The 23571-nt window shown below is 37.0% G+C and overlaps 1 protein-coding gene across 1 annotated transcript; it reads left to right on the top strand.

The window, feature by feature from the left end:
- The first annotated feature begins 2029 nt into the window (after window positions 1-2029).
- igfn1.1 (immunoglobulin like and fibronectin type III domain containing 1, tandem duplicate 1) lies at window positions 2030-23227 on the top strand. Its single transcript, XM_026348214.1, has 25 exons — window positions 2030-2242; window positions 5032-5117; window positions 10221-10340; window positions 10676-10818; window positions 10916-11015; window positions 11142-11189; window positions 11710-11743; window positions 11844-12027; window positions 12206-12319; window positions 12409-12577; window positions 12757-13029; window positions 13157-14080; window positions 14484-14588; window positions 17430-17554; window positions 17753-17894; window positions 18059-18352; window positions 18482-18778; window positions 19190-19369; window positions 19516-19644; window positions 19726-20034; window positions 20472-20557; window positions 20634-20826; window positions 20929-21225; window positions 22123-22449; window positions 23193-23227. The coding sequence occupies exons 2-25, from the start codon at window positions 5069-5071 to the stop codon at window positions 23195-23197; spliced, it is 4647 nt and encodes a 1548-aa protein (XP_026203999.1). The 5' UTR covers window positions 2030-2242; window positions 5032-5068; the 3' UTR covers window positions 23198-23227.
- The last annotated feature ends 344 nt before the right edge of the window (window positions 23228-23571 follow it).

The following is a 23571-nucleotide window of genomic DNA, read 5'->3' as shown; positions in this document are numbered from 1 at the left end:
ACAGTTTAAAATTAGCTATGTAATGAGTTATTTTTCAGCATTTCTCTATCTCAGTAGATCAACTATTATTAACACTAACATTATTCATGGTTTGTTATATTCACAAGCATCCAAATTTAGGGTGAGACATATTTTTGCTCTCCATCATCTCTTCCAGATGACATGGCTAACTCAGTGGCCGATAAACCAGAACATGCTTGTGGTGTAGTCTTTCCATGTAAGTAAAGCCAGTTAAGTAGCTGGCGAAAACATATGTGTGCTTAAGCATTAAGGGCTTATGATTGTCTGACATCAAGAAACATGTCAGCTACTGGTGTCTTAATGTGATAGATTCTGAAATCCCCATGTGAGATACTGTTTGTGTAACTACACATCATCAATATCAGAGCAGCAAACATAAAGCTTTGCTGTTAAGGGAACAAACATTTTGTTAGAAGTTAATTTAGAAATAAAACATGATGACAAATCTGCAATTGTATTTGCAATGACCTAAAGTATACATTTACTGTGCATAATGTATGACTTGAAACAGACCTTTGACAGTCTCCTAAAAGGTGATACTTGCAGGCATATTTCTTTACGTGTGACAGATTTATGGTTGTTTGCTTAGGTTCACTGGTTTTCCTCTTGGCGCCATAAAAGTTTAGGATGCCTAGATGACTGGCATGTAGTAAAAAAAACACACTTCAGGGAGGTCTGTCATACCCATCTGGTCTGTCTAATATTTGATTTTTTTTTTCTTCATATATTTGGGCTGTTTTGTCAGCACTGGAAAATCATTGCTATTAAGGCAGAAGGCAGTCTGCTCTATTCTGTAGGTACCTCCTACAGACAACACACTATAAATATAGCACGCTACTTGTAAATACCTTTATGTTTTATAGATAAAGAAACTGGTAACTTTGTATAGCAATGGGTTCTTTTATTCTCCAGCATCATTTATAGTAGATATATTTTTGGAAAGAGTGCTTTTGTTAGAGGTATTAACACTTGCAGAGAATCTTGATCAGGTTTCAGATGTTCATAGGAACATAAACATGTAACCTTGTTTGACATTAGATCCAATGGGAGTGGACAATTTGACACAACTGCTGGAGACATCACTTCTTTATTGGCTGGCAACATTTACCACGTGTCTTAAAATAATACAACTGTCAACATAACATGCAGCCAAAATACCACAGTCTGTAAATAAAGACACAGAGCAAATGTATTCAAGGGTTACAGCCTTGAACTTTAGATTTAGAGCTGTTGCCATTTGAAGGTTTCAAATCAAAAGCCAAACACAATAATTCAGTTTCTATTTTGAACAATTGTTTAATATTACACAGTAAATAACGTCCATAGTATTTACTCTGGTGACAGGGTCATGGGCCGTGGGAAGCTCGTCAATTAGCCATTCCCACAGTAGAGCTACTGGAGCACATATTGCTGAAATTTGAATGGCGGCTATGATGGTCAGGTGTCAGAACACGCAGTGCACCACAGCTTGCTTGTATGGACCAATGTAACCTCAGACCAGTCAGAGCACCCATGCCCATTGAAAATAATGTGAGGTTGGTGATTTACAACTCGCTGACAACACTGTGACAGAAATTCATGAAAACACAAATGATGAATTTAGGGAAATTATTCATCACATCAGTTTTTGAGTGTTTCATTCAGTGTTTGCAGTAAAAATCCACTGTACTGGATTATTATTATTAATCAGGTGTCTACTGTTTAATGTACAGTATTCTCCTCTATGCATTTTCTCCTATAATATGTCTTGGAAAAACAAACATGACGAAGATTGCACTCAGTGTCTCTTTGTCTTTATTTTCCATTCCTTTTATGTACATATGTACACACAAGCACACAATAAACTTGATCAAGTACTAAACTTGTTAACTCAATATATCAAGAGTTCAGCCTGACAAACTACATATTTAAACTGCTAGTACAGCGGAACAAATGATTTTTTAAAAGGTATTTAACCTGCTCTTTGACCTGCCCTTCATGGTGCACCCCCCTCCTTTGCTTCACCGCCCACAACCTTCAGTGTGTTTGGAATCACCACAAATACAAAAAAGCCTAAATAGCTTTTGGCAGTCAGTGGGTCTAGGCAGTAGAGGAGCATCAGGCATAGACGTGCAGCGTACTGGAAGGATCTGTTACACTAAATAAACTGGGAGAAGGCATAGTGTGACCAGATTGCTGCCTGAAAGAGAAGAGAGCAGAGAACACGGAGGAGTGTGAGCAGGTAGGTGGCCCTCAAAACGAAGGCTGGATAAGAAAATGTACTGAACAGAGAGGAGAAATGGATTACAGTCACTCTTTTTCTTGTAAGTCAGCTCCTGCTGTTTGCATCAGAAAGTCGTCAGCATTTTGTGAGCAGGTGCACAAACAGGTGCCGTAAAAAGCCTAAATTGTACTTGCACATGTATAATGGAACATGCATCTATTTTCCTCTACAAAAAGTGAACATGCCATACTTAAAGAGCAATAAAGTGACTTACAGTATACTGAATTTTATGTACTATCTTCTTTCAGTAGCTCAAATTACAGAAAATCTCATCCCAACAATTACGTAGATATATGTTAAAATTTGTAGAGGATTGCGCTATACAGAGCAGAGAATACACAGATTTGGTGTTGGTGCATAAAATCACTTTAGTAGGAGTGCAGGGTTCTCAGTTTGAATTTCACGGTTTTAACTCTGGGAAGCTGGATCACAGCATCGAGGTCAGAGCTGTGAGGTTGCTGGCTGATGACTAACTTTAGATGGAGGTTTCAAATCAATATGTAGCCTCAGATTCAAAGAGCTGCATGGAGGGAGTAGGTTGTATTTTGGCAGAAAATAGGAATTATTTTTACATTAAAGAAATACGCAAGGTTGTAGTTGATACTTTCACACTGCTGTTGTTCTCTTTGGACTCCTTCCTCACATTGTGCACATGCAAAAAGTAGAAAAGCAACTTTTTTTCCCAATGCTGCATAGATCAGGAAAGAAGCAATTAATCATGTGTATAACATGCTTCCAACAACATATATAGGCATTAACTTGACAACACCCTTACATCGACTGAACTAATGAGAAAATCCACTGGTAAGTTCAAGTAGCACCATTAGCACTCATTTGACACCAAAAGCCCTTGTCATCAAGGCCAGTTTTGTGTGAGTTACACAGCTGAAGCCACCTACTGTCAGCTGCAGTCAGAGAAATGCAATGAGGGACATTCAAGAAGTACATGGTCAGTGGCATAGTAACCTGCAGTGGCAGACTAAATTACTCACTGATGTGTCCTGACACATGGGGACGCATTGGCATATTCTTTTTGGTTTAAACATTTTAGAAACCCGACACTGATCTTATATTAATTCATGTCATTAATAAGAAAATAGGTCAACTTTTAAGTCGATGCAGCAGTGCACACATTCAAAGTTGAAATTACAGTGACAGGGTTTAGACCATGCATGGACAGATTACAAACAACACACAGAAAAGATTATGTTATTGAGTTATTATAATAAACAGTCAAAAACACTACAGTTGCAAATCATTTGCAAAGCAATCTTTTGAAGGGAAGATACTAACATTGCATTAATCTATACAGACATCCCAGATTGATTTGGGAAGTCAACCTGAGTATAAAAAATAATTTAAAGCTTGGTGACTTGTTATGTTGCCTGCAGTGAAAGCCAACCTGTCAACACACTGGTTATATGTAATGATGTTATAAAGCATGACGCTAGAGAACACAAATTAGACAGAGAAAAGCAGCTTGTAGCCCAAATCTCTGACATCTCTGGGACAGCGACTGGTTTGACTGAAACAGACGGGCGCCTGAGCCAAACATTAACCTATAAATGTAATACGCTAAAATGGCAAAACTATTCAGTGGGAGGGAAGAAGGGTGAGCTTCCTTTAATGCAAAGGGCCTCCTGCCAGAATATCTCCTGTTGCAGGCTGTTTTGCTTTTACCATATGTGTTGTGTGGTTCATGTTCAAGACACACTGAGAGCCAAGATTGCTGCTGGAGCCCAGAACATTTCTGAACACATGCTGAAGCATGTGTACAACTAAAAATAAAACACTTACTTTCCAGGACAGCAGGCTGTATCTTTAATGGGAGATCACGACACACTGTAAATATTTAATATGTAATGTGAAATACTGAAGGTTCGATATTTTGAAAAAGTTATGATTCAAATAAAGTAAAAAGAAAGAAAAGTCAGATCCCTGTTTCAAATTGGAGCTTTCAGAGAAAGGTTTAGAGGAGTTAAAAACATTAACAGAATTTTTTCAAAGCAAGACATGTAAATACTACAATTGGAAGACAGTAAGTAAACAATTCAGAAAATTAAAAAGTTCATGGTGATTATAGCAGACCATGCAAAGCAAGCCCCAAACAAGAGCACTGAAAGCAGAACTCAAACAACTCACCTCTTGATGTCTACAATGCTTTCTGAAAATCTGTCCAACTTCACAGTAATATCGACAACAACATGAATTGGCCATATGCAGCCACTCCTACTTTAAAACCCTGTCCAATGAGAAGGTTATTGCCAGTCATTAGGTCAAATTTTACAAGAACAAAATATAGTAATGGTATGAAGTGACGGATGACACCTTATACTTTCATCTAAAACTCTTTTAGTATCTTCAATGACAAAATAAACTGCATAATGAATGTGGTGAACAACCTCTTTCAGACTCAGGGCTGCAAGTTTGTTCTTATTTGAAACATAAAAAAATCTGCAGAAGAACAGTTAAGATACATGGAAACGATACTGGTTGCTGCCTCTTACTGACTGCAGTAATGCAATGAGGAGCAGTGTGCTTCCCCTGCAGTTTAGAGATGCTGTATTTCTCCAAAAGTAATAAAAACAAAACTTTTAGTTGAATAAATAAATAAAAGCACCGATGACTGCAAAATTAAAAGAAAGAGATAACCCAAACTCACACAGAAACAAAGATTGGCCTCTGAGTTATGCAAGTATACTCTGCTAAAGACGTCCTCATGTATCTTCTTTTGTTTTTTGCTACAGAGCCTTCTGAATCAGCAGAGCTCAAAGGGATAGCAAGATGTGGAAAAGGTCAAAGGTGACTGATCAAACTGCCACAGGGCAGGCGGGTAAGTGCAGAATGATGGACACCATCCTCAGTTTATTCAGTCAAGGGTTGTTTCTGCAGCTGTCTCCACCTGCATTTTTATCTTATCCAAGAAATGATGACGTACAAAATCCTTTGGACAGCTCATCTTCATGCAAAATTAAAATTCAGGTGATATTACACTAAAGAAAAAGCAGCCTACAAAAGAGAGAAACAGCATGAGAAGACCGGCACATCAAAGATTACACAATGTTAATGTCTTGTCAAGAAACATGCATCTTTTTTGAAGCCACGGAATATCTAAATAATGCTCTGCTGACTTCTGAGCGCTGACTTCTGCTGAGTGAAAATGAAGATAAGCACCACAGTGTTTTCTTTTGTCAAGTGAAAGCAGACCAGTTTTTCAAATCCTTGAACAGTACAACATACTCTAAAATGTCCATAAAACACATGGGCACAGATGCTGTTATTTATCTGGATAACCCATCCATTAATCAACTTTTGCTTCCGAAGGCGGTGATGCTACAAAGATGTCAGTGAAAAACATCACAAACGAACACAGACGTCACTGATCTCATAAGATGAGATACGAATATGCTGTATTAACTGAGCATGCAAAAAAGAAACTCTTGTTGACAAAATATCAGTACAGACATGCAGCTGAACAAGATGAACAAGATCAATACCATCAAGATAAAGGACCAATGCCATGGTCGCCAACAGCTGCCAGGATTGAAGAGAAAATTGAAAATGAAGGGTGTCCTTGTCTGACAGAAGACAGAATGAAGGTTTATTTAAAATTCATTCTCTCCAAATAGCTTCTCAATGAAGCATCAGCACATAATTTATCTCAAGCACCGCACAAGAATCATCCTGAAACATCATCCATGAGAAATGCCTCAGCGAGCTTCAAGTTAAGTCTAATCAGCAATTACATGCTGCTGTCGCATCACACGGCTAACATACTGTATTATATTGTGTCCAAGACTAACGATTTCCTGTTTCGTGATGTGTCTGAGGTGTGTGAAGATTTTGTTCTGCTGAAGTTGCGTCTCCGTTTGTGCTTCTCATATCTGGGGTAAATACTGTATTTTGTGGTGTTTTGTGTTTATTTTATGTTCATAATCCTGTCGAAGTTCCAACCCGCCATGGTGCTTTTGTCAGGATTAATATTTACCTGTCCTGTTCCCTCTCCTGCTGTCACGTTGCGTTTTAAGTCGACGGTTCTGATGACGTTCATCCGGACGACAGAGGTATGGAAGCAAAAAAGGAAACAAATTACACCTGATTCACCATCTGTATGTGCATGGCTCTATGTTGTGTGAGTTGCATGTGTGATGTGCTCTTCTTCACTCCTTGAAAGGTGTCATCCAATCAGGATGATTCAACTTTCTGTGTCACAAGAAATGCGTTTTGTTGTGACATTTCAAACAACCTCATTATGAATAGTAGCAGCAGGCTGTTGCTAGAGGGCATTGAGGTTGATTGTCATGTGTCTTCATCTTGTAATTTAAAAGGTAAAATGCCACTGTTCAAGTGTATGTGATAATTCCTGTACAGTATGTTGGCACAGTTCAATCTCAATAGGTGAACTTGCTCTATAGGGTTATCTCAGAGGGATGGCATGACCTCTTTTAAAATCAAATTAAAATGACTGGCCAACATAGTGTCCCCTTAACACTGCAAACACCATCACCTTTCAACAGTTTCTATGATCCTAGCAGTTCAAAGCAAATCTACAAAAGCTATGTGCTTCCAAGTTAACACATTGCACTGAGGTCTTGAGATAATAAGGTGCAATAGAATCCATGACTTCTCAAATCCCTTACAACTCCTTTACCTCTCAATATCTTTTGATTTCTTGTAAAACTGACTATATCTTTGACTGAATGTAATTTCACTGATTTAACAAAAAGTTCAGGAGTAGTCACTGTATTACTGCTGTATATTGGAGCAAGTCCAAACAGCTGGCAATGGCAACTGGCAAAAGCTGCACCGATGAGAATAAATAGAACAACAACAGAGGGAACATGTTGAAGTTTGAAAAGCTTTCTGAGTGTACTCTTTTTCATTCACTTATTTGTTCATTCATTTATTTGGCAAGCTAAGTGTATTTATAAAGCAATTTATGTTCACAAAAGTGTTCAGAGTTCTTTAGACGACATAAAAGAAATGAAATAAAAAGAATAATTTGAAAGAGCTGAATGAAATTATATGGATGAATGCACTGACCAAAAATAGATGGAAGCAGTTGAAAATGCTGGCTGTAGAAACTTATTAAATGTTAAAAGTGGTCAGAGCCATACAAATATTATATCCTCTGTTAGTTTGAAGCTAACAAGAGAACAAATTGTAGAAAATCTTTAGCAAAAAGTATAAAAAAAACTTCCTAAACACTGCTTTAAACAGTATTAAAAATGTGATAAGAGTAGTTATTTCCAGCAGCAAACATTTTAGGTGAGGAGTGAATGAAAAACCTTTTTCATTTTTAGCTTTTTAGTGATAGCAATCCATATACAGTACTAGTGAAAGATCTGGACACACCTCCGTATTCAGTGGCAGAGCAAAATATGTTTTCAATTTTATGTTCGCGATAAGAGCCATTGTTTGATTTGCTTCATGAGGTAGTCACCGTAATGCTTTTCCAACAGCCTCGAAGGAGCTTTCACATATACTGAGCACGTGTTGGCTGCTTTTCACTCTGCAGTTCAACTCATTCCAAACCATCTCAGCTGGGTAACTGTGGTGCCCAGATAATAACCAGTCCATCACTCTCCTTCTTGGTCAAATAACCGTCACATAAGTCGGAGGTGTGGTTTGGGTAATTGTCAGTTTCATTATATTGTTTGATATTTTTTACGACTGCACTGGACGAAACCTTTAAAGTGGTTAAGATGATTCAGATTTACTTGACAGAATCAATCTGCAGGTTAGAAAATTAGAGAAGCAAACCAAATAGAGGAGAAATAAGTAGATGTGTCCAAATGTTTGACTAGTGCAGTATGGTGTATATTTATCCATTTAGCATTCTACAAAATGAGGATATTATTTATCTGGTGATCATTAAGTAAGTGTAGCTCACAATATATAAAATCTACACATTTTAAGCAACATATATCGAACACATAAGCCATGTTAATCATTAGTCTTATTAATCTTCTCAGGATGACAGGATCTTTATAGTTTTTGAACTAAATTTATTCCAGTAAGTCTTCATTCCTGCTGACTGACCCATGAAATCAATGCCTGGCTTAATCATACAGCTTTAATTGCTGTACATTAATATGCTGATCAATATTTCCATGCAAACATAATGTTTTTAATGATGTACGTTTCATCCATGCACATCCCACTGCGTGAACGTTCAGCTTGTTAACAGCAACAAATAAGTATAATGTTATCAGAGTTCTGCTACATAGCAGAACACACTGTTCGCGAAGTGCCTGCTGCAAGCTATTTACCTTCAAAGCACTTCAGAATGTAAACTGCTCAATTGTGTAGTTATTATTCTGCCTATTACAGGTCTTTCATTCCAAGTGAAAATAATTAAAGACCATGGACTGGCAGAACCTCTGCGATCGACAGTCATTGATGCCCCACTCAAGACTGCTGGGAGTTAGTCGACATTGGTACTGTCAGGGTACTGGGGCCTCTGAAAAAATGTGTTTAATTCCAATATTTAAAATTCCTTATTTTAATTCAGTTTATTTGTATGTACACAATATAGCTTTATACAGAATTATGTAGAAAACAAATCCCACTTGAGAAAGCAAAAGACGACTATGGAGAGGAAAAAGCCAAAAGGAACCAGACACATTTGAAATAACACATTAGCTAAGTTGGACCTGGGTCGTGTGTAAACCCTTCATCTCACCACACAACACTTTTTTTCCAGTTTGAAGTGCTCACAAATTTAGACTGAGTTGTGCTAAAAAAAAATAAGAACATGTACTATAGTTAAATATGCACATAGGCATTAATTAATTACATACACAAGAGACATGTTGTACAATAATCTATTACAGGCAAACTGCCTTGTTTTAACAATACACAATGGAAAAAAATATCTGAGTCTTCATTTGTATTAGTAGTTGCCGACTAAGAAGTGAAATTACATCTGAAGACTCTGTCTGAGTTATTTCTAATATTGTATATTTTTCCTAAATAACAAAGGTCTCAAATAAATCAGATTAGGTCAAACTAAACATTTACTTACCTTTAAAGTTTCCACTTCCACACTTTTAACAGGAGTGGTCTGTTCCTTACATAAGTTACTTTGAGTGCATGTTTATTTCAATTTTAAAAACCTATCAACCTACTAATATCACCACTCCCATAAGGTGGGATAGTCCAAAATACATTACTGTAGAAAGTTTTCTTTTTACAAACTTACTTTAAAATGTGTTTTTACACAATTGAAACTATGATGCATAATTTAGCAGATACAGTCACTGTGGGAGGTTTTCAGATTTTTGACCCTTCCGTCTACTCATCATTGTAAGAACTCCTAATCTAGTGGGAGTGCTCCATGTTAACACACACAGCAGTAGGTGGAGATGTAAATGACTTCACTTTGCAATTTGCTTTCGCATAAGCAACAACTGATTTTTTGCAAAACACAAGAGCAAGCACAAACTTTGGTCGGGTCAGATTTGAGAGGTCACTCCTTCTAATATCCTTTCTTTAACTTCTATTTTCACTTCACTCATACAGGCTTGAGTGTAAGTTTATATAATTTATATAAACTTACACTCAAACTACTAAAGCTTCAGTTACTATAATTAATGAGTCTAGTTTTTAGAAGTCTGAGTCATTATTGTGGCATTTTATCCCTAAACACATTGCTTCCTATAGATAAACACTCACTATGTGTGATGTTAACACTGACAAATGTTTACTAGGTAACTTATCTGGGATGTAGATGTTGATGTCTTTATTAATTTTATTTTATTTAGAGGTTCTTCAAAATAAATCATTGCTACATTGCTACTGTTTTAATCAAGACACTATGTTTTAAGCGTTTTATACCTATTTACCAATCTGCATATCATTAATCTATTAGTATTTGTCTTATACACAATCTATATATAAATTCTAATTTGTAATATTTTGTTGATTTCATCAGTCATCAAGAAGAAGTCCAAAGTGCCCGGTGTCATGATAACACAGTTTATGGAGGAACTTCCAGAGGGAATGTCAACTCCAGATTTTACCCGCAAACCGATTGCTCTGACTATTCAAGAGGGTAAGTCGTCATGTCTCTGAATTGATTTTTTTTATTTCTCATCACAATACTTTAAATAAAAGTGTCAGGGCTTTTCTATAAATATTCAAGAAAAACATTTGTGTTCACACAAAGTAATGAATATTCTTACAATTATAAAACATGTTAAACAGCATGCTGTGTCATCTCAGTTTATAAACAGAGACACTTAATTTGATTGTTTACATGTGGGTAAAGCACAATATGAAGATAGGGTGAATGGGGATATGTATGTGTAACACAGTTATTATTAAAAAAAACAATAAAGCCACAAAGTATAAGTCACTAATAAGGAATGTAATTATTTTCATTTAAAGGTAAATTTGCAGTCTTTAAAGCCAAAGTAGTGGGCACTTCAACACCAACTGTAACATGGAGCAGAGCAAATGGAGAAATACATTATCACCCTGATGTCTGCCTGCAAAAGTATGATGAGACGTGTCAGGAACATACCCTTGAGGTAAGCTTTACAGTACAATAAGTTACAAATCCTGAGGCTTAAACCTCTTCAAGTGATGACAAAAATGCAATTAATTCGTGTGTTTGCATTTTATTAGTTTCCTAAGGTTGCTCCAGAGGATGCTGACACCTACAAGTGTTTTGCAACAAATGAATATGGAAGGGCTGTTTGCACTGTCGTCTTGAATGTTATTGAGGGTAGGCTCCTTCAAGTTGATTTCTTACACACACACACACACATATATATATATACTGTATATATCCTCTTCCAAATAAGTCAGGCTTGAACTGATTCATTGTGAACTGCTCACTGTTTGTTTACAGTTGGATTCTCTATAACAAAAGAAATGCAAAAGGCAGGAGGAGGCGAAGGTGAGATTATAAATACATTATGATCTACACGTCTTATCTTTAACCTCTTAAGACCCGAGCTCTAATTTGATATGCATTACAGTACACTGTAGTAATAGCAGACAAACTAATAACAGAATTCAAAATACATTTATTAAATTTTTAAGAAAGCTAATTCAAGGAAAATGTGCAACCAGCTAGGTACAAAGATGAATAGACTGATGTTTTTCATCTAAGCTATCAATAGTAGAGATGATAGAGCAGCTCAGTTTTGCTATAACACAAACTGAGCCCATATATTTTGAAAGCAACATGACATTTTCTTCACTAATTGGAATTATTGAGACAAATGTGCTGTCAAAATGCATCTGCCATAGTAGTGCAGTGTCACAATGCCCTGACACTTCACTCATTAATACTTCTCTTAAAAATTGATTGAAATTTTTATGCTGCCAGGATCTTGATATGTTGAAGCCTACACAACCTAGAGTTTGTAATCAATGGATTAAATGATGGACTGTTTTGTTTGTATGCTCCCCAGATGTAACTGACTTCAGAAAAAAACTTAAAAGACGGTGAGTATGTTGTCTGTTAAAAATAAACTGTTATAGTATAGTATTTTTCAGCGACGCTGTAAATCATTGTTGTAATGCACTGACATTCTTTACTCTGCAGAAATCCTGATGGAACACGTGAGGAGAAGCCGATGGAGCCAGAGGAGAAAGTCTGGGAAATTCTCCTTAGTGCTGACAAGAAAGACTATGAGAAGATCTGTGCTGACTATAATATCACAGACTTCCGTGGAATGCTGAAGAAACTCAATGAAATGAAGAAAGAAAGAGAGGAAGAGATTGCAGAGGTATGTGGAATACAGATTGACATTTCATTCTATTATGAGTAGGCCCAGAAGAAAATATTTTGGCACCTTGTTCTCACCTTGTTTCATTGGTGATAGTTTTGACTTTCTTATGATGTATAGTCACGCTTGATCTATTTTATCTAATAATTATGTGTTTTATCATTTTTTTCTTCTGTAGTTTGTTACACACATCAGAACACTGAAACACATTGATGTCAATGAGGACGACTGTGCAACAATTGAGTTAGACTTGGACCTTAAAGATCCCAACAGTAAAATTTTCCTGTACAAGGTGAGAGATTAAGTATTAATGTTCAACTGGTTTGGTGTTTTGTTTCTGTAACAGTTATCCTAATAGCAACATGTTCTTAAATTCTGCAGGATGGTGTCATGGTTCCATTCTCCAAGGAGGAAAGTGAGGGGATGAAGCATAATTTGAAACAAGTTGGCAAGAAATACGTATTCACAATTAAAAAATTAGGTTCAGAAGATGGTGGACTCTACTCCGTAGATATTGAGGGTGTTAATGTATTCTCTACAGATTTTAAAAGTAAGTCATCAATCTGGTAATTTTCTTTCTCTTTCAAAGTTAGTCATAACTATAATTAAATATACACAATAAGTCTGGTCAACCTCCAGTAACCCCTAACAGAATAAGCAACGTTGAAAATGGGTGAGCTAAATGAAAGACATTAAATTCTCTCTCTGTTTCTCTTTGAAAATTTGCAGTAGCTGAAGTTGATTTTGCTGTCAAAATAGAAGAGGTCAAGGCACAAGAGCGAGAGGACGCCCTCTTTCAATGTGTTCTGACTGCACCTATGAACGAGATCAAATGGATTGGCAAAAGTGCCCCACTGTCAAATAGTGAAAAATATGAAATTATTGTATCTGAAGATAAGCTCATCCACAAGCTCATTGTGCGAGACTGTGCACCTTTGGATGGCGGTATCTATGCAGCTGTGGCAGGAATCAAATCCTGCAATGCCTGGCTTGTAGTTGAAGGTCAGAAAATGATCTGTGAATGATTGCAAGTTACATGCATAAATATTTAATTGTTTACCCTAAAAATAACCAACAATTAAATTGTAAAAGTAAAATCAGCTAAATATTTGACATTTGTATCTTATAGGTGACAAAAACCCTGCTAACAAGGGCAAGAAGGCAGCTCGCAAAACTACCATGGCTGGAGGTGGTAATGATGAACAACTGATGAAAATAGCTAAGGAACAGCAGGAAAGATATCAAAAAGAAATGGAAGAAAAAATGGAAGTTGCTAAAAAGGCTCAAGCGGAGAAAGAAGCAGCAGAAGCTGCTGTGCGTGCAGAGGCGCAAGCAGCTAGAAAGGCAGCAGCTGAGGCCAAAGCTGCAGCTAAGGCTGCAGCTAAGGCTGCTGCAAGGTCGAAAAGGGCAGCAGCTGGCAAGGATGGAGTTGCAAGGAAAACTAAGAAAAAGGACACAAGCTCTGTCGCAGATGGTGTTGGAGGTGCCGGTAGTGCTGGTGCTGGTGCTGGTGCTGGAACTGGAACTGACAGTGGTAAAGGGGCAGATTCTGGTAAAGGCATCAGAGCTGGGGCTGGTGGTGGTGCAAGTGGAGGACAAGATGGAAGTGGTGCTGGAGGCGGAGCTGGAGTAGGAGTAGATGGTAGGCCTGGAGGAGCAGCTGAAGGAGGTGAGAGGGTTGGGGCTGGAGTAGGAGCAGGAGGTGGAGCTGGAGGTGGAGCTGGATTAGGATCTGCAGGTGGGGCTGGAGGTGGAGCAGGAGTTGGTGCTGGATTAGGATCTGCAGGTGGGGCTGGAGGTGGCGCAGGAGTTGGTGCTGGAGGAGGGACAGGAGGAGCTGATGGAGGTGTTGGAGGCACTGAAGGTGAAGGAGATGATTTTGATGAAGAAGACTATGACTCTTTTGAAGATTCTGATGAAGAGTTTGAGGGAGAGGGAGAAGAAGGAGAAGGAGAAGGAGAAGGAGAAGAAGGAAAGGGTGGAGAAGAGGGTGGAAAAGGTACTCGCAGGAAAAATGCGAGAGATGGTCCACTTGTTCCAGACACTGTGACAGGTAAGAAACACTACAATAAGATATTGGCTTCCTGGGTCAACCAGTTATAAGACAATAAACATTTTAGCATTTTTCTAGAACCTTATATTTATTAGATTAATTATTAAGATTTTTATGAGTAGTAGTAAAAAGACTGTTGTGTTTTGTTGTTTGTGTGTTGTTGTAAGTCTACTACTTATTTCTGTCTGTCAACATTTCTTATAACTATTTTAATGTTTAGTCACTTTATCAATATAAGAAAAATATGTACACATCTCCATAAATATATAACTCTCTCTCTTTCTGTTTCTGCTCAGACAACACATTTTTTAAAATTAAAAGAAAATAAAAACCTTGAAAATATCATTTCCAAATGAATTTAAACTAAAACTAAATGTAATGTTTATTACTTTATTACTGATAGGAGATAATATTGATGAGGAAACCACAAATGAACAAGGTGGAAAATCTGTGAAAAGAGAAAAACGTTCCAAAAAGAGAAATGTGGAGGTTGAAGAACCTGTTGTTGGTAAGAGATGTCAAAGGCTGCATGCAGTAGATAGTTGACTATAATTAAGTCACGTGGGAATGAAAATGACTTTCAAATCACAACTGTAGACTTTTCTAAAAACTTTCTAACTTAGATGAAGCTACATTAATAATACTCGTAGTAATTGTAGTTTTAATGTGTGCCACAAAATCTAGTTATTGCTCACATAGATTTTACTAGGGCTGCACGGTTTGTTGAAAATGTCATATTGCAAGTAGAGATTTGCCTTGTTATTAATACAAAAGTCACACATTAATGATGTATTCCTCCACTAAAACATACATACATTTGACATAAACCTCAAGAAAAATAATTAATATCTTATTCTGTTATTTGACCCCTAAGAATTGTTACATGCCAATTGCTAATTTCCTGATAAGCCGTTAAATTGGACACATGACCACATGCTTCAGTGTCAAAACCGAAATTGACTGGGTTATCTCTTTACTAGCACCATAAATGAAGAGCAAACTTCACTTCACAAAAATAGGTTGTCAGACAGTTTTACTTGTTACTTAAATCATAGCCTCTCAGTCATATAATCTTAGGCTGACATCACGATTGCAATAAGATTAATCGTGCAGCACTAGTTCTCACCTAAAGACCTGAAAACCTCTGCTTTAAATATCAACCTAAAGCCCTAACTACTCTAACTACTAAACTTTCTCCTGATATAGCAGATAGTTAATAACGTAGCCAGCATTGGCTGATAAAAAAAATATTTATGGTTCTGTCTAGGTTTGTTTTTGTGAGAAATATGCTATGCTAAATTCTGCAATCCTCTATATCCAACCTAATCCTAAATTAATTAACGTTTGTCTATGATTGTATTTTGTGCATACAATGTGTGCTTTCATGTTTGTGGACATGGTTGTCTAGATTATTAAATAATAAAAACATCAATTGATGTACAAATTGCATAGGTACAGGGTACAAAAATGGAAAAGGTGATTTGAAAATGTATAATTACTAACAGTAGGCTAAAAATAAGTTAAAATTGAGTGAACTAAAATCAGTCAGTTGCTTACTTGTGTTATTCCCTATCATACAATGAATCTATGTCCATGTGTCCAACACATGACACATGATGCACTGCTAAGAGAAAAGAATACATAAAAACCCTCAAATAATAAAATAATTGTTAAAAAGTCCCTTCAGAATGAAACAAACCTTAAATAAAAGGTTGTATATCACCTTTTCTACTACCCTCCTCTTCTGCACTAAAGTTAATGTTTTTTATTTATGTAGCTGCTGCTAATCTTTTTTCACATTGACATTTTAATTGTTATTGTTACTGTTTTCATTTATGTTATTTGTAAGGCATATTCAACAGCAAATGAAAAACACTGGATTGATGGTTAATACGATGATATCCCCTAAAACTGAAAAGCAAAAAACAAAGAAGCAAGTGATGGGGATCATGGCAATGGGCCAGCAGCAGGCAGTGATGAATCTGCAGCAAATGGTGACTATGCAGGCAGTGGTGAGCCAGCACCAGCTGGCAAGCCTTCAGGTTGTGCACGACAAGGCCCATTGATCAAGGAGACAGTTAGTGGTAAGATTATGGGCATTGCTTTAGCTGCTGCATGGGAAGCACTGTCACTGAACAAAGTCATTTGATGAGTAGATGACTTTTCAGTGGTTTAAGGGTTAACAGAAAAAGCTGGGTGGCCACTTAGCAGAACGCTTAATTTGATCTCTAATTGTTACATCTCCTTTAGAGTTTAGCAGAAGTGGATTTAACCTTCAGAGTGCCTTTAGAATCTGCTAATCAAAATTAATGCACTAATAATTTTTCTCTGCATATTTATTTCTTTCATTACTAGCATAGTGAAACAGTGAAATGAATAAAAACAAGATAGATTTTAGATATCAGAAGGCACTTCTTGTTAATTTACTGTATATGTGCATTCCCATCTCCTATGTATTATGTTTAATGACTGTATGTGTGTGTGTGTGTGTGTGTCTGTCTTTGAGAAAGTAATGCTTAAATGCATCTGTGCTCTCTGTGCATCTGTGTTAATAATGCTTGCCTTTTTCAAAAGTTAATTCAGGATGAGGCGGTGCATTGAGTTAATCATTTGAATTGCACAAGCAATTGTGTTCTTAAAACAAAACTGCAACACTTGTGTGTTGCCATACACCTAGATAAAGTGAAGATGGAAGACAATCTGATCTGACTTTGGATGACGACCAGGATTACCATCTAAATCGGTTTCTGCACAGGGAAGACAAAAATCAGATCAGACAAAATACCAAGTTCTTCCATTGACCAAGGAGCTGTCAGCCCTGAGTGGGCTATTTTAGCTTTAAAGAGCAAGTCTTTCTTTCAAAAGTCACTAAGCGAACAGGGGCAAATGAATGCCTGGATGTCATTCTTGTGAGCTGTGCCAAGGTCTGCAAGCTTTGAAGCTGAAGAAGGCCAGTCCCAAACAATCATATACACATTAACCAAGAAAACATCTTCATCAGGTTGTAAATAAGCGCAAAATGCGCTTTTGTACATTCCTTTCAAACTTGGATCACAAGTTCTTCTCAACATTATTGTTTGATATCTATCTGCATCATAGCATGCGTTGTTATATTTAAATCAATAGAATTGGAGAAGCAAATACAAAATTGTGTGTATTAAAAGAGTGAGGTAAGTGTGTAAACAAAAATAAATCCAAGACCTTTCACTGATACACAAATTAATGCATGAATTCTTTAAGAATGTTGATCCATAAACAACAACTCGAAACAACTAAACAATACCTTGTCTTTACATGCAAGTTGTCTAACATATGCATTCACTAAGTTGCTGGCTAATGAATTTTTTAGACCCAGGAGTTCACTTTCATGCTGCGCTTTCTGACTGCAAAGCCATTATTGGAGAAGCAGCAGAGCTGGAGTGTAAACTGAGTAGTGAAGATTGTGTGGGAATCTGGTACAAAGATGGAAATGAGGTAAAGCTTAGATGTTATTACATTAATAAAGCAAGTCATGAATTAATGATCATTGTGTATTCTTATAAATTAGAACATCTGATAAGACATTACATTATTATGTCTTTTTGTGTGTGTTTGTGTGTGTGTGTGTGTGTGTGTGTGTGTGTGTGTGTGTGTGTGTGTGTGTGTGTGTGTGTGTGTGTTTGTTTTTTTCAGATTAAATCCTCTGAAGGAATGACTATTTCAAAAGATGGAAGTTTCCATAGGCTGAAAATACATAAAGTCTCAGAGGAATATGCTGGAAAATATAAATTTGAAGCAGATGGACGGAAGACAGAAGCTGTGATTGTTGTCGAAGGTAGAACTTCTTCTTCACAAGGGTTATTTAATTGAAAATGTATTATCCATTATATCCTCAAAGTTCACCATAATGTTTCATAGCAATGCATATTAAAAGAGAATTATAAGAGGATCTGAAGTATATAACAATATAACATTACACTGCTTTACGAATCATTTTAGATCCACCCAGATTTGAAAAAGAAGATCTGGAAGCATTTACAACTCCTGTATCTGTAAAGAAAGGACACAAAGCTGCCTTCAAATTGCATCACGTTGGACGGGAACCTATAAAAGTTCAGTGGTACCTAGAAGGTGAAGAGCTTTCAGATGAAGGAAATGTCAAAATAGAGCTCTCAGATGGCTTCAGCTACCTGGTTCTCAGCAAGCTGCAACGCAAGGACAGTGGTGAAGTCAAGATAAAACTCAAAAATGAATTTGGGACTATTGAAGCCATAAGTCAGCTTGTTGTACTTGGTATGTACATGCTATTAAAATTAAAATATTATTCATACAGTATTTTGCATGTAGTTACTCATTATAGCATAGAAATGTTAAATATAGCTAATATGTTTAGCACAAGCTAATTTTACTGTATTTTTATAGATAAACCAACTCCTCCAATGGGACCAGTGGAGACTGTTGAGGCAACTTCCTCTGCAATTGAATTCAAGTGGAGACCCCCAAAAGACAGTGGTGGCTGCAAGATAGGCAACTATATTCTTGAACGACAACAAGTTGGTCGTAACACCTGGAAGAAGTTGGGACCAATTGGTTCAGAGGCGAAATACAGGGACACTGATGTAGACCATGGAAAAAGATACTGCTATCGCATTAGAGTGGAGACTGAAATGGGCATCAGTGAGCTCATGGAAACAGAGGATATTCAAGCCGGTACAAAAGGTAAACTCTGATCAATGTGAATTGTGTTGTGCAACATTTAGTAGATCCAAGACAGAATTACTCCAGCATTTAAAAACACCAATTTTCTATGGCAGATCACTTAACTTCAATATAACAATCATCATAAATTGATTAATTTGTTCACAGTCACAAAGCAGAGCCTTTTGTATAAAGGTAAACTTTAGTGAACTGCAACAGAACAATTCACAGCTGCAACCTTTAGATCAATGGAAATGGCCAGAAATAGAGCAGTCTAGCATCACATTTTGCAGACACTTATGACACAGAATTTGCTATCCCACTTCCCCAGGATTTGCTAACCCATATCTCCTGGTAGGGCCAAAAACAACTGAAAGAAACTGAAACTGAAATGCAGTTGTGACTGAGTAGTATTGTTTATTGTGTATACAGCATACCCTGGAGCTCCATCAGCACCAAAGGTTGTCAGTGCCTTCAAGGACTGCATCACTCTTTCTTGGGTTCCTCCTGCCGACACTGGTGGAACTAGTATTCTGGGATACAACCTTGAGAAACGCAAGAAGGGCAGCAACTTGTGGGGCCTGGTCAACCCCCCTCAAGAGATGATCAGAGGTCACCATCATTATCAATTGTTTAAGTTTTTAGCTCTATTTTAGTTTGATCAATTAATGACTGAATATGACTATGACTAATTGTTTTTTGCTGTCATGTATTGCATATGTATGGTCTTGTTTTTATGTTTCTTGTTTTTATCTTAGCCAAAGAATTTGCTGCCAAAGATGTGGTTGAGGGTATGGAGTATGAATTCAGAGTGTCAGCAATCAATAATTCAGGAGCGGGTGAATTCAGTGCACCCTCTGAGTTTGTGTTTGCCAGAGATCCTAAAAGTAGGTGGATATTTGTAAACATTTTATTATACTAATATATAAACCCTATAAATTGAAACACTAATAATTCATGTGCTACAGAGCCTCCTGGTAAGGTCATTGACTTGAAAGTGACAGATTCCACCTATACAACCTTGTGCCTGTCTTGGACCAAACCCAAGGAGATTGAGGGGGTTCAAGATGAAGCCAAAGCATATTTCGTGGAGATGAGACTTGCAGAAAACACAGAGTGGGACCGCTGCAACACAAATGCAATAACGATGACTACCTATACAGTAAAAGGCATGAAGTCATTGGCCATGTACTGGTTGAGAGTCATTGCTATTAATGATGGAGGAGCGGGAACACCACAAGAGCTAGATAATTACATCCTTGCTATGCCTCCTCCTGGTAAGAGACTCACTTTAATAAATTTATGGCAAATAATTGTTCTAAAGAAAAAAAAAAAACTTTAGTTAACCCAAAGAAATTAATCAGGTTTAAGATATCCATAAACCTAACTCAAAGTTTACTTCATCACTATAACTGGTTTAAAAAAAATCAAGGGAAATGCATTGATCAACTAGGAGGACAATTGGTGTCCATTTTATCACCAATGATAAAAAATAAGAGAGACTGGAAAATCTTTCATTTGAACATCAGCATTAAGATGTTCATTAAGAATCATGATTGTAATAGTTAAAGCTGTATTTGAGTCAGTAATTAATTTTATCACATATCAAGTGACTTTGCAGGAGTACAGTACATTGTGCCTCATTCTTAAAACAATTTTTTAAAATCAGACTAGAACATTATTAAGACTTACTTTCATACTTCTCTTCATCTAGTGAGGCCACGATTCACGGACGCCAAAATCAAGAGTTTTATGATTGTAAGAGCAGGAAATTCTGCACGATTCACCATTAACTTTGAGGTAATTCAGGAATTAAATAAGATGACTTATATGTATGACAGTGCATATATACTAATCTAATTTTGTCTTACTTTAGGCCTCCCCTTGGCCTGAGGTTATTTGGTTAAAAGATGGAGTACCAGTGCCCAAAAAAGTGACCGTAAGCAATGCAGAGGGAACATCCCAGTTACTTATTACTTCTTCTGAGCGCTCAGATACTGGAATTTATACTATCATTGTAAAGAACATTGTTGGCCAAGAAACATTCAGCGTGGAAATTAGAGTCACAGGTGAGTTTTGTTAAATAGTAAACCTAATGGTATCAATAATTGACTCATTTTCCATATGTTTTAATTAAACAGAAAAGTAACACTTGTGTATTTGACCATCAGATGAGCCTAAGCCACCAGGTCCAGTGGAGCTTGATGAAAATGTGCCTGGTACAGTGACTATCTCATGGACCCCATCTCCAGATGAGAAACGTGATGACAGGCTGCACTATGAAGTGACCATGCGTGATTCACACAAACGAACATGGAACACCATTGCCGACCGCATTTTCAACAATAAAGTCACAGCCTGCAACATCATGCCGGGTCGGGAATACCAGTTTAGAGTTTATGCAAAGAATGACATGGGGTCATCAAAACCGTCTGAATCACCAAAGTGGTTGATTCCTCTCAAGAAAGGTACAAAAATAATCATATTTTCCATGTGAAATAATCTGAATTTGAATAAATATTAGCATAAGCAAATGCTTTGATAAAATATAAGCCACACAGTCCCTCTACTAAGCATGGAGGCTACAAAGAGAATTGAACTGCCTGTGTCCATTCTTTGCTTATGCATCATGATAATGGACTGCACTTCAGCATTGCACTTATATACAGTAGCACTTGTCTATCTTTTTTGGACTAAGCACTTTAAAATTGGCTTCTTATTCTTGTCATCTACACACAAATACACACCAATGATGGTGGAGCTGTACAACAGTCTTCAATGATTACATTAGCCATAGCAGTATATTCAGTTTGAGAAGAAAAATATGCTTTGTTTCAATAAGTACCATTTTTTATTGAGACATTCTTTTCATTCTTAACACATTCTTTGTGAATGTGGAAAACCACAGAAACATCTAGTAAAGATTGGTACCAAAAAAGCAGGCACACATTTTTGGGACAAAACCACTATTTTAGCTCACCACCCTTGCATTTTCTCATTTTAGTGTTTCATGGATGAAGAATGCTCTGCTTGTGTCACTCACTTGATATTCCAGTTGTTATTTCACCTGTATTTCCAATCATCACACACAATGGAGAGTCTTTAACGTGTCTTTTTGTAACGCTATCCATAGAATTTTGTTACTCCCAACCATCTGCCTATTACATTTTTCATTGGCACCGAAACACAGAACGCATTTAATACATTCTATGAACACTCACTAGATGCATAAGCAGAATATAGTGTAGCTGCAATCTTCCAATCACACCTATATAGCTAACGTCAGGCAAATACTGAAAGATGTTCTCCTGTTGAATGACGAATGAACCTCTAATTTGATCCATTGCCCATGTCATTTCTTCCAGAAAAGTTCATTGTGAACGTTCCAGACTCAAAGCCCTGCAATCTACAGTGTCCTCCCAAATTCATTGTCCCTTTGAAATTGCACACTGCTCCTCAAGGGTATGAATGCTACATGAGCTGTGCTATAAAAGGGGATCCAACACCTCATGTGACATGGCTCCGCAACAACATCAGTCTGAATACCAACACTAATTACTTAATCTCCAATACCTGTGGGGTATGCTCTCTGCTCATACTGACGGTTGGATCTAAAGACACTGGAGAGTACAAGATTGTAGCAGAAAATTCTCTGGGAAGGGCGGAGTCTTCCACTAAATTGACAGTCAGAGGTAAATGTTAACCAAATACGTTGTGACGGTGTTCTGTACCGATATACAGACTTGGTTAAATGTGTTGATGGTGCACTTACAAGTAGTTTGAATTTAACTACAGCACAGATACAATCACAGTCATACCATGAGTCACTCTCTTCTGTTTGGTAATTCACAGTCTTCATTGAGGAAATAGATATATTCCATTTTCTAGAAAAGACATATTAGAAATAAGGCTTTAAGCTGTGTGTGGCACAGGGTGCCCTGGGTCTTAAATCTTTTCAGAGCACTAAGAAATGAGAAGATTAAAATTCAGTGCACAGAGAAACATGGTGGCCAATGTCAGAGGGAGCTGTCCAAGTCTGAGGTCATAACAACTAAAAGAACTCAAGAGCACCTGAGATGCCTTAGTCCTGACCTGCAAGCCAGAGTTGAGAGAAGGCAATCATCAAACCTAAGAAAACTAGAGGATTTAGCTCAAGAAGAGTGATCAACTACCAGTTAAGGACAGCAGACATTTTATTAAGAGACACAATTAGTTATTGCCTCAAAAGAATGGCCACAAAATAGTAGCTGTATGATTTAAAATAATAAGCTACACCAAAAAGCACCATATTTTCTAAGAAATTTGCAATAAAGATGAATTGATGTACTGTTTTTTTGCATGTGGACAATTACTTTTAGCTATGCCTGTATATATTATAGTGTTGATCTTTGAAATCTGAGGCTAATAAATATCTTTGTCTTTTTTTCCCCCCCAGAATAATCAAGCACACAGAAGATGATAAAATTGTTCGAAAAACAGAAACCAGGCAATTAGTAATTCAAAGATGATTTACACTACAACTACATCTTTAGATTTGACCCAGTACTGTCAAATGTAGAATCCTACTTTGGTGTTATTTAATATTACTGATGCTTTAGTCATACCTTCTTTACAGGCTGTTTACCAGCTGATAAACAAAGTCCTACAAAGACTGGCAGGTATTCAAACTTAAAGTCGGTAAGAGCTTATCATGCTGAAATAAAAGACACAAATTGGTTGTCTATTTGATTGTGCAATATTAATAAAAAAGAAGCTTGAAATACTAGTGTGCAGTCCTGTATTCCTTAATAATATGCATGTTAAACAGCAAAAGG

This window comes from Anabas testudineus, chromosome 5 (genome assembly GCF_900324465.2).
Source record: "Anabas testudineus chromosome 5, fAnaTes1.2, whole genome shotgun sequence".
Lineage (NCBI taxonomy): Eukaryota > Metazoa > Chordata > Actinopteri > Anabantiformes > Anabantidae > Anabas > Anabas testudineus.
This window is presented reverse-complemented; position numbering and strand designations above follow the sequence as displayed.

Bases quoted from the DNA above. Each gene is read 5' to 3' on its own strand.
- igfn1.1 (XM_026348214.1), top strand. From the start codon at position 5,069: ATGTGGAAAAGGTCAAAGGTGACTGATCAAACTGCCACAGGGCAGGCG. The intron at 12,028-12,205 runs GTATGTGGAATA...TTTCTTCTGTAG, and splicing joins GAGAGGAAGAGATTGCAGAG to TTTGTTACACACATCAGAAC. The intron at 19,645-19,725 runs GTAGGTGGATAT...CATGTGCTACAG, and splicing joins GTTTGCCAGAGATCCTAAAA to AGCCTCCTGGTAAGGTCATT.